This window comes from Drosophila ficusphila, unplaced genomic scaffold (genome assembly GCF_018152265.1).
Source record: "Drosophila ficusphila isolate 14025-0441.05 unplaced genomic scaffold, ASM1815226v1 contig_412, whole genome shotgun sequence".
NCBI classification, from domain to species: Eukaryota; Metazoa; Arthropoda; class Insecta; order Diptera; family Drosophilidae; genus Drosophila; species Drosophila ficusphila.
In genome coordinates, this window is record NW_025064326.1 from 6,664,191 (window position 1) to 6,675,786 (window position 11,596).

Consider the following 11,596-nt stretch of genomic DNA (forward strand, 5'->3'; position numbering starts at 1 on the left):
TCCAAAAATAGACAGATCATTATCAAGGTTCAAATTTTAGATTTCCCCATCTGAACTTGTTTTGTGGCATAGATTGTCAGATAGATTTACCATCTGTAGATAATGCCTTGGATTGGATTGCCCACTCCTAATCAACAGACACCGGCATACCGTCAGGGAATTAAGACCCTGATAAAGTAAGACTCTGATTTACGACTTGGAATGCTCGAATGGGTTCTCGATAAGATTCAGGGTTGGAAGAGCCACTTCGCTATAAAAGGCCATGGTCTCAATGAACTTGAGTTTAGTGATCGCAGTGAGAATGAATCGTTTGCTTTTGAGCGTGGTGGCGCTGGTCGCCTTGGTCTCCTGTGCCCAGGGACATCCGGACATCGACTTCCCCTTCGGAAGGATCGTGAACGGCGAGGCCGTCGAAATCGAGAGCCACCCGTACCAGGTGTCCATCCAGACGACCAAGGGCTCCCACTTCTGCGGAGGATCTCTGATCAGTTCGGATACCGTTCTGACCGCCGCTCATTGCATGCAATCCTATGCCGCCAGCGAGTTGCAAGTGCGTCTGGGATCCACCTCCAGGAGCTCCGGTGGCGAAGTGGTCACCGTGCGGGCCTTCAAGTACCACGAGGGCTACAACAGCAAGCTGATGGTGAACGATGTGGCCATCATGAAGCTGAGCACCCCCGTCCGCCAGACCAGCAAGATCCGCGCCATCGAGCTGGCCGATTCGGAAGCCGTTTCGGGAACCAATGCCGTCGTCAGTGGATGGGGCACCACCTGCTTCCTCTTCTGCTCATCCCCCGACAACCTGCTGGAGGTCGGAGTGGAGCTGCTGCACTACAAGGACTGCGCCCAGGACACCTACAACTATGGCAGTGACTCCATCCTGGAGACCATGGTCTGCGCCACCGGCGAGAAGAAGGACGCCTGCCAGGGCGACTCCGGCGGTCCGCTGGTGGCCAACGGCAAGCAGGTGGGCGTCGTCTCCTGGGGCAACGGATGCGCCTGGACCGGCTACCCGGGAGTCTATGCCGATGTCGCCTCCCTCAAGAAGTGGATCGACGAGACCTCTGCTTCCCTGTAAATTTAGTGAATAAATGCTATGGCAAGAGTTTTTTCAAAAAATTTAGAAATTGTGATTAAATGGTGTTGGGAATGATTAAATATTTGGAGTGAAAAATTAATCAAACCGAATTTAAACATCTATAAATTAACAGTTTTCTAATATCCTAAACATTGCTTCATTGGTAATCAAACAAAACACATTGAAATGATCATTTATATATTTTTCTGACAAATATTAGTTGAGTAGGGTTTCATTAGCATTCTATTATTTATATAAAGCTCAAACATATGTTATATTATCATAAGCTAACTTAGGTAAGGTATTCATCAAAAAGGAAAGGAAAACTCAACTAAATCACTCTGCTAACTTAGTATATAATCTTGCTATACTAAACCCAAAATACCTCCCTCCAATCTGAAAAGTAATTCAAGCCCCACCATCCTGTTGCTTCACAACTTTGTTCGCTGTCATCACGATTTTGGCTAGACTTGCCACACCCGAATGGAATCGGGGGACCTCGGAGACCTGCCCCAACCCGACTAGACTGGAATTTTGATGAAAAATGTATTTAGATGCTATGATAAAATTTAGTATACGACTGCGACAGAGGCCATGCAAATACGAGTAAAACTCTCGACTCGAAAAGCAATTCGTGTTGCCGCCCACTTTGTTTATCCGCCTTCGTTGGAATTTTATTGCCTGGCTAGATCTTTGGTTTTCGGTTTTTGGGGGCGTAACCACTGCTTGTTTTCTATAAAGCTGTTAAATACTTAAGTGTAATTTATGGCATGCGATATTATTCGGTTGTGTGTTGTCATGTTTGCTAAAAGTTTTACATATGCCAAACCCAAACTTAAACGACCGAGGATAAGCCCACGTAAAAGGCAAAGGGAGACTCCCGAGTCCTGAGTCCTGAGTCCTTAGCCCTTAAGTTGTATGCCCAAGTATCTTGGTAAGTGAGTAATATGTTGGGACGTCAACAGACTTACACGAATTTCTTATGAAATTGTTGTGGCCACCAAGCCCGAATGGCCAAGTTTGTCAACTCTCACTTGGTGCAGAGTTCTTTGCATATTTTCGGGCGTTTCTCTGGGCGGTTTGTTTTGCTTGAAAGGCAGCCAGCCAGCCAGTCTATTATCACTTAATAAATGAGCAGTTTATAAATAGCAAGTTATTTTGCTGTCATGTCGTGGCATGTAAGGATAACCAAACAAGGATACCAGCACAGATTGACATCTTGAAAGGGCAATATTCAAAGACTAGACAGGAAAGTTATTAAATAATAAAAGGAGCTTTTGAGATAATATCTGGGCAATAAAAGTGCAATGAATTGATGATATAAAATGGATTTATGGCAGCATACTTAAAAAGTGTTAACAATTAAATCTTTATTGCCTTCTTCTGGTTATAGTGGATTTTTTTTACTCTTAGGGAACCAATAAAGAATCACTCGATGCATTTTTTGGCTGCCTCTCCTCAAAAAAACCCCATATTTCATATACTGAACCACCCAATCAACGTACCAGACTTGCCAGACTTCGTATATCATATCACCGAAAACACCCAACTATGAAAAATGCCAAAAATAGCTCACATTGTGCCCCGGCAATTGACCCGTGCTTCGTTATATGGAGACTACGGACTGCAGCTACATCGTTTAATCCAAGTTGGCGGCTGTGGAGAATCCAGAGGGTAGAAGGGTAAAAGGAGGAGGGGTTGGGGTTCCAGGTCGGCCGGGTTAGTTGGCAGTTATGATGCCCGGCAGCCGGCAAGCATCAAGCATCCTAGTCATCGAGACAGGTGTAAAATTATATGCCAGCCGTGTGGCATAGCACAAATCGCTGACGTCCTGCATGGATTTCCGTTACACGGACACTCACTCTGTACTTACGTATGTGTGTGTGAGTGTGTGTGCGCTTCAATTTCAAAAGATAACAATTTTAATTACAACGTTTTGCGCAATATTGGCAACCGCAGCAGTCTGGGCACTTGGGCGACTGCCTGCCACATAGTCGAAAATTTAACCACTGAATGCTTGACTTTGTGACTATATAAACTCTGGAATAAAAGAATTATTAAGGGTGATGGATTCGAAACACAAAGAAATATTTATTTTCCTTAAAAAATGGTATACATTAATATTACAATTATTCTGGCGTAAAGAAAACTTTTAATCAGTTTATTAAGCATATTTTCTTTTGAAATTTTCTCCCAAACCAATTTGTAAATTCTTCCTGCATCTGCAGAAGCACTCAGAATTCGCCCCACAAAGTTCGCTTAATTAAATTTAACCGAAATTAAAAAAGAAGTAATCAGCGATGATGCATTTCAGTTCGAGCAGGGATGAAAACCAAATGAGCCGTGCTGCGATGGAAGACTGAGACTCCTGTGGCAATGAACAATGGGATCCAACTGCTCGACAGGTGGCAGCTTCATCGCATCGCATTGCATCGCATTGGATCCCAAAGTGTTGGATGGCAGGTTCTACTTCGGATGGCCTCTAGCCAGGATCTGACAGGCAGCCTTATTACGAGCGCTTTTTAAGTATAAACATCTCACATTCTCATGTGTTTATGACATAATGACAGCCAGCTCCGAACCCATACCATACGAGTATATATACTCCGCATATTACACATACGCCGTGTTGCCGACGGCAGGCCACGAGCAGACCAGTCTGCAACCGAGTTACTTTCTGACAGTTATGAGCGGGATTCAAATGTAATCAGCCACTCTTAACTCTCGACCGCCCGTCGCCATTTTAAAGCGTCCTTCGAACCGGTTTACGAGGATCTCAGCCAAGCCCAAAAGTTCCGATTCTCAAAGTGCCAGACAGCGGACTTAGTAATAAAAATTCAACCTCGGGCGAAGTCTCCACGTCACTTTTTGATTTCTTACTTTTTTTCCATTTTATTCTGCATAATATAATAATAATTTATGCCCGTCTGGCTGAGTGGCAGATAAAGAGGGAGAAATTGTGTCAACTTGGCCGCTGATTGCGTCAGTTTATTAGGGTGGCTAAAAAAGTTTTAGTTATTTAGGGAAAACCAAGAGTTACCATAATTTATACGATTTTATATGCCTTAAATTAAACATGCTTTCGTAGTAATTATGTCTCATAATCAAACAAATCATTTAAGTGAGTTTATTGACTTTCATCCGATTTAAAGTTAACAGTTTTCCAGCGCTTTTCCGCAATCTTTTAATCCTCGCCCACAGAGTACACACTCCCATCATATTTTTTATAGTTTGTTTGCATTGGACTTTGCGCCGAATGTGTGTGGATCTACCATATATGACATCGTCAATCATATTTAAATTAATTAAGTTAAGTTAGCGCTGATGTGAAGTTGTGGACTTTCGCCGGTTTGGCTCTTGACTGAGCGCAAATTGAATTAAGTTGATCGGAGTAAATAGTGAACTCGAAGCCATGCCTGCCAATTAAGCCACGCCCATCTCATATTTAATTAATTAATTCACGCGACCGAGGCACACATTCGCACTGGCACACTCGCCCACGTAAATATACGTACACGCATTTAAATGTCAAGCGAAAAAAGTTTTTCAAGTGCTTGTCAAACTTTAGAGTACAAACAACAACTAATTAAAAAAAAGGAGAATCAGCAATTGCAGATTGCAACATTTTAAAGTGCCTGCAAGTAGCTTTTCACATAGAATTATTTTGTATCACAAACATTTGAGTGGTTGAGCTTGAATTTCATAAAGGAAAAGAGATTTTTAATGGTAATTTTAAACTGCTTTAAAACAAATGCATAACTGAATTGAGATTTCGGTTTGAAATTAATCTGTAAGAATTAAATGTTTGTGGTATTAAATCAGTGATTGGAATTTATCAAAGTTAAAGAAGAAATCAACTAACGATTTTCTTGCTTTTATAAAATTCTAGAAATTCTTAATATCCATTTTGGCCAAACCGAATGTTTTGTGCTCGGGCTTTCGTTTTCAAATTTGGGTTTATTGCAAGTGGGCGGACATTTGGAGGAGGTGCGGCCAGATTCTCCTGCCGCAAAGTCAACCCGGCTCAGCCACTCATTACTCATTTGCCATAAGTTTTCCTCGACTTTTCATATTTTCTAAAATGCAGTCGCACACACACACACGGCGGCACACTCATTATGCGCTTTTCCAGGCCATATTGATTTCGCTCGAGCACTAAGTGCAAGTGGATTGGGGATTGTGGATTGGGGTGGACCAAAAAAAGCAGCAAAACCAGGGCCAGACAACAAATCGGTAGCTATAAATTCTGCACTTAAAAACTTTTCAACAGTTTTTGGTTGTTGTTATTTCAGCTCGAGTTTTTGCACAATCATTTTTTCCAGCGGTTTGGATAGGTAGGCCTTTTATGGTAATCCGCATCGTAATTTTCCCTTTTCGGGAAATTTTTTGTGAAACATTATTTTCGGTTAAAATGTAATTTATTTTCGTAGATTGTTTTGCTTGACTTTTCTTATCTGCAGAGTTTATTTGGCTTGACATACTTGTTACTCCTTAAAAAAAATGAAAAAATGGGGGCGTGGTCTACTACATGTGTTTTTGGCTAGGAGAAAGCCCCCATTTCACCAAAACCAACGCCACAACAAGTGGCTGTAAAAGGCCTTGGAATTGTTCGGTTTCAAACGAATGAAGTTGAATGGGAAATGTTTCCACAGAAGTTTTCTCTCATTTTGTTTGCCCACTTCTTTTTTTCTGCTTTTTTTTTGTAACAACTTTTTGGTTTTTTGAAAAGAGGGAACGACATTTCTGGGGAGGTCGGCGGAGGGTGAGTTGTCGTCCTGCAAGGCGGTGAAGTGAACAAGTGTAGGGAATGATTGGGGTCAATGGTTCGTGAGTCTGCAAAGGCTTGGCTAATTTTTCCCTCTTTAAGCCAACATAGAAATTGCTTCGCCCCACAATAAATATTTCAATTGATGCTCGTATGAAAGTGCTGCAATTACCAATCGATATTTAACGTAATAACCATGTACCTATGATAATGCATTTCTAAAGCAGAGCTGATGAATAAAACAACGCTTGATTGGTTGTTCTGGCCCCATTTTATTGCGTGGTTATGCTCCAACCATAATATTCTATGACATAAAAGGAGAACAGGCGAAACTTTAAAAGGACTCCACGGCAAACCAGAGCAGCAAATGCATTTTCACCAATGGAAGCTGCTCCGAGCAAAGCTCAACATGCCGCAAAAACCTGAAACAAGGCAGCTGCCTGTTGAGAAAATTTTGCGTAAAAACTATTAACTTGTTTTGTTGGCAGCAGGCAGTGGCCCAAAGGACAGACTGCGGCAAGGGCGCACATGTTATCATAATTGCAGAGTGCACTTGCAGCCATACTGACGTGTACACTGGGAAAAATGTTTGTTACTTGTAAGGAAATAAAAAATAAATTAAAAGAAACAGTAATAGTTTGATATCCGCAAATTGACAGCTAAGCTACTTCAACTAATTTAAATAGTTTTATTTCAATTTTTTTGTACGCGCTCTTAATATTTTCTTACCTCAAATGGTATCTCCTTTTTTCCCAGTGCACATACATATGCATAAGAAGCCCACACAACACTTTGAAAGCGAGGAGGAAGCTACTCAACATCTCCATACTATAAATGAGTAAGAGTTACTTGTTTGCGGGCGGCAAAGAGTGAAAGCCTTTCTCGGCGGCAGTGGGGCGAAAGTTTTATGTTTTTCTTGACTGAAAGTTTTGTTACCTTCCCGCTAGACATTACCGTTGTTCTTGTTGCATCCCACACCTCATCAACATTTTGTGAAAGTTTCACTTCAGTTGGGGGTTTTCCCACTGCCTCCCTTTTTTCTTCTCCTTTTTTGTTCTTGTATTTTGTTGTTGTAATTTTTTTTTGGTGCAGTTGAAAATTTTCAACGCTTAAGTGATTTTCGCTGTAGCATACTTTCGGATGCCATTCACATGCGTTCAGATTTTTAAAGTGGCGGCAGAAGCGGCGGCGTTGGCGGTCAACACGCATTGCGGCATCAGTTCGCACATCCTCTCAGGACACTCAGGACTCGCAGGATGCCCCCACCTAAAAACCTCGAACCCCTCCTCGCCCCCTCCCTTCTGTTGCCACCGTTTATGTGTCTGCCCCCGTGGCGTGTGTCTGGCGTTAAATTGAAGGCGTTTAGCGTGGCAACCGAAGGACACTTAAATTGTTTTCGCTTTGCTACCGCTTTCCCCCATCGCCGCTTTGCTGTTTTGACGCTCTTGTTTCGCTTCGCATTTTTTTCTGTTTTTTTGTTTTTGGTCGTTTTCCAGGAAAAAAAATCATAAAAAATGCATGGCCATATATTTTCTTGTTGCTCACACAAATTGCGCTATTATTTTTGTATGTCTGTATTGAGTTGACTATTAGGATCGGCTTATACAAAAAGTTTCTGTTTCGCTTTTTTGTTGCTATTTTTCCTATGCTGCTGTGCGTTCATTTGGCTTATTTCACATGTGTGCAAATGGGTATTTGGGCCAACAGTTTTTTTAATTCCTTCATAATGCTCTAAATTGCTTTCCCTCATGCTTTTAAATGCGAATCGAGGGATTTTTATAATTTTTCTAATGGCTAGAAATCACTTTTGCATAAAAGTAGAATATTTGTTTTAGATTTCTCTTATTGAATTAAAATAAAATTAGGTAAAGTTCTTTAATTCAAGCAACTTTAGATTCATAGGCACACCTTTTATTAAATTCCTGTTTGAAGCTTTGCTTTTGACCCAAAACCTAAAGGTTGAATTATAAATCTCCACAGGTGGAGGCCTTTTTGTAAACGGATATGATGGAAAAATCGCATTCGCCGATGGCTGTTCACTTGGGACACATGAGTTTTTTTGGGGATTGGGGCTAAGCGACAGTGCCAAGTTGTGGACGTAAAAGCGGTGACGGATTTAAAATAAGACGGCGCAGTGCGAACCAATCCGAGGGACAATCACCAAAAAAAAAAAAAGAAAAACAAGCTCCATTGACAGGGCTAAAATCTTAACAGGGAGCCAAAAACAAATTGTAGCGGAAGCTCAGCAAACACAATAAATGTTTAATAAGCCAAAACGACTAAACAAGAAAAGGCAAGAAAAAGATAGTCACGGCCAGGCCGAAAGGAAAGCAAAAGTGATGCTGATGGAGCTGTCTGGAAAATGGGAAATGGAAAATGCGGCCGAGGGTGTGTGTGTGCGTTTTGTAGCGGAAACTCAAGCGGAAGCTTCAACAGCTTCAAAACAATGACGACCCCAAAATGGGGCAGGGGTTGCAGGAAAATGTGTAGCAAGGGGATATTTATGCTATTTCAAACAAATTCCAGGAGACACTTTGCCGACATTTAAATTATGTGATGAGCGGGGAGAAAAACTACAAGGAATAACAACGCTGATGAGTTGCACTCAAGCCACTAAGTGGGTCGTCTGCAAAAAAGACATAAACTTCACGAAAGTGTGTGGCAGTCAAAAAGTTTCACTTTAAGCAGGTGGAGTTTGCAGGTTTATGCTTTATACCCTCAACTTCCACTTTTAATCACTTTTCAAGACGATAAATTTAAGCTATCAAAATTAACTGGAATCTTAAAGTTGAATTTCTTAAATTTAGAGGGTGGAAAATAATGTAAGCGGTTCGGTTAACCCAAACTAATTAAATTATGTAACCAATACTGATTCGATTACCATTTGAAAGAGTCGCCCAGTTAACGAAGCCCCATTTTAATTCGCTCCAGGACAAATTCGAGCATCCTTCAGTGTCTGCAGGACGAACAATAAAGTGGCGCCCCCGCCATCGCATTTCCATCCGCTGACCTAGCTCAATATCCATCCGCACAGTTTATAGGACCAATGATGAATGTACGGGGTGGGAAATCAAGCGGAGAAGATAGGCGAAAAGTCAGTAAGCCGAAAATGAAATGAAACGCATAAGAATCGATTCGATTAGTGAAATGAAATTTACGCCAAAATAAATTTGCACGACTTACCGACTTGGCGCGCCTAAGTGTATGCCATATATTTTTCCTCTCTCATTTTTTCTGACGCTTTTCCTGCTGATATTCTTGCTGTTGCTTTTGCTGTTTTTGCTGTTGTTATTGTTGTTATTGTTGTTCTGGGCATGTCATGGTGTTGCCGGTTTTCGTTTGGACTTGTTGTCGTTGTTGTTTTTGCCCGTTGTTGTCGCCGGCGTCGTCATTGTCTCTAAACTTTTGTACGTTCATTAATCTTGTGAAGCGTTTTCACTGTTGCGCTGTGTGTGTGTGTGTGTGTGTGTATGTTTATATTGGTTTGTGCTTGTTTCAGCTTGGCATGTCCCCCCTCTGTTCACCCCAACCCCTTTTTACCCCCCTTTTCACTCCCCTTTTGAAGTGAGTTTGTTTGCCTGTTGTGCCGCTTGTTTCCTTCCTCGGCACTCCACTCCGCGTCGTCCTTGCCGACATCCTCGTCCTTGTTCGGGACACTTGTGCGACAGTCGTTGCATGATAAGGTTTAATCTATTTAATTGTAATTGATATTTTCGCAAGATACGACAACTCTGCCTTTCTTTTCCCACTCGCATTATTTTCTTTCTCTCTTGTTTTTTTGTTTTTTTGGAGCGCCTCTTACACCCATTTATAAACCAAATGAGGCGTCTACAACAACGATAAGGATACAATCTGAATGTTGTTGCCGGCAACTTGTTGGCAACACTTGAGCTTTCGCCAGCTATCGGGGCTAAATCATAATTTATAAAGTGCCATGAAAGGAAAGGAGCCAGAAAAGAGAGAAATTTACCTACTGTATGAAAAAATTTACCGAAAATGTTCAGGTTAATGTGGTAAATAAAAAAAAAGAAGTGGAAATGAGTTTATAAATTTGATGGTTAAAACCACTCAATAAATTTAGAACATTTTCATTTGTGTTTGTTTGGTGATTAGGTTTTCAAGAAAAAACAAAGTCAAAGCTTGTTAAAAGCAATTCCCACATTTCCACAATTTGTAAATGTTTTATGCTGCTTAAAATCAAAAACCTCCTACCTGCCCCCTACTATGGTCTTCTGAGATCCTACCTAGAAGAACGGGAGTTCAAGGTCAGAGTTAGGGACAGATACTCTGATAACTATAGAATGAGAGCAGGAGTACCTCAGGGCAGTGTGCTTGGGCCGCTGCTTTACTCTTTATATACAGTGGATATACCAAGCCCAAACAGACATCACATGATAGATCCTTCCAAAGCTTTGATTGCTACATATGCAGATGACATTGCAGTCATCTACAATTCCAGATGTCGGAGGGAAGCAGCAAATGGAATACAAGAATACCTTAAGGATCTTTCTGCTTGGTGTAAACGTTGGAATATGAGAATCAATCCGCAAAAAACTACGAACCCCTGCTTTACACTGAAGAGACTTGTATCTAACACCCCTGAAATCCAGCTAGAGGAAGTCAGTTTGGAACAGCCGTCGCAAGCAAAATATCTTGGTATCACACTGGATAAGCGCCTTACGTTCGGACCACATCTGAAAGCAACAGTCAAAAAATGTAACCAAAGGATTCAGCAACTGCGTTGGCTTACACACAGAAGGAGCACTTTGCCGCTGAGATGCAAGAGGGCAGTATATGCATTCTGTATCCTGCCAATCTGGCTTTATGGTATTCAAATTTGGGGGATCGCAGCCAAATCGAACCACAAAAGGTTACAAGTGTTGCAGAATCGGTTTCTACGTACCATTACTGACTGTCCCTGGTATGTGCGTGGCACGACACTTCACAGAGACCTAAATCTACACACTGTGGAAGAACAGATTGGGAGACACACAAGCCGATACCGAGATAGATTAGAAAGACACCGCAGCTTACTGGCTAGGAATCTACTCCCAGCGAGACCTTTGAGGCGTCTCAAAAGGCAAGGCTTTGCCAAGACGATAAGGAATCAATAAGAAAATACTATATATAATCCTCTTCTTAATGCTGAGGTTTGGTTTACTTTTCTCATTGGTGACACCTGTGTTGTTAAGTACTTTAATTTGCTGTACAGATTCTGCACTAAATAAATAAATAAAGAAAAAAAAAAAAAAAAAGAAAAAATTGTTGTTCTGGGCATGTCATGGTGTTGCCGGTTTTCGTTTGGACTTGTTGTCGTTGTTGTTTTTGCCCGTTGTTGTCGCCGGCGTCGTCATTGTCTCTAAACTTTTGTACGTTCATTAATCTTGTGAAGCGTTTTCACTGTTGCGCTGTGTGTGTGTGTGTGTGTGTGTATGTTTATATTGGTTTGTGCTTGTTTCAGCTTGGCATGTCCCCCCTCTGTTCACCCCAACCCCCTTTTTACCCCCCTTTTCACTCCCCTTTTGAAGTGAGTTTGTTTGCCTGTTGTGCCGCTTGTTTCCTTCCTCGGCACTCCCCTCCGCGTCGTCCTTGCCGACATCCTCGTCCTTGTTCGGGACACTTGTGCGACAGTCGTTGCATGATAAGGTTTAATCTATTTAATTGTAATTGATATTTTCGCAAGATACGACAACTCTGCCTTTCTTTTCCCACTCGCATTATTTTCTTTCTCTCTTGTTTTTTTGTTTTTTTGG

The 11,596-nt window shown here is 41.6% G+C and overlaps 1 protein-coding gene across 1 annotated transcript; it reads left to right on the forward strand.

Moving 5' to 3' along the window:
• Positions 1-291: 291 nt before the first annotated feature.
• On the forward strand, positions 292-1,119 carry LOC108098296 (trypsin). The gene has a single exon (XM_017201106.2). It carries the CDS (start codon positions 302-304, stop codon positions 1,076-1,078), a length of 777 nt encoding a protein of 258 aa, XP_017056595.1. The 5' UTR covers positions 292-301; the 3' UTR covers positions 1,079-1,119.
• Positions 1,120-11,596: the final 10,477 nt, after the last annotated feature.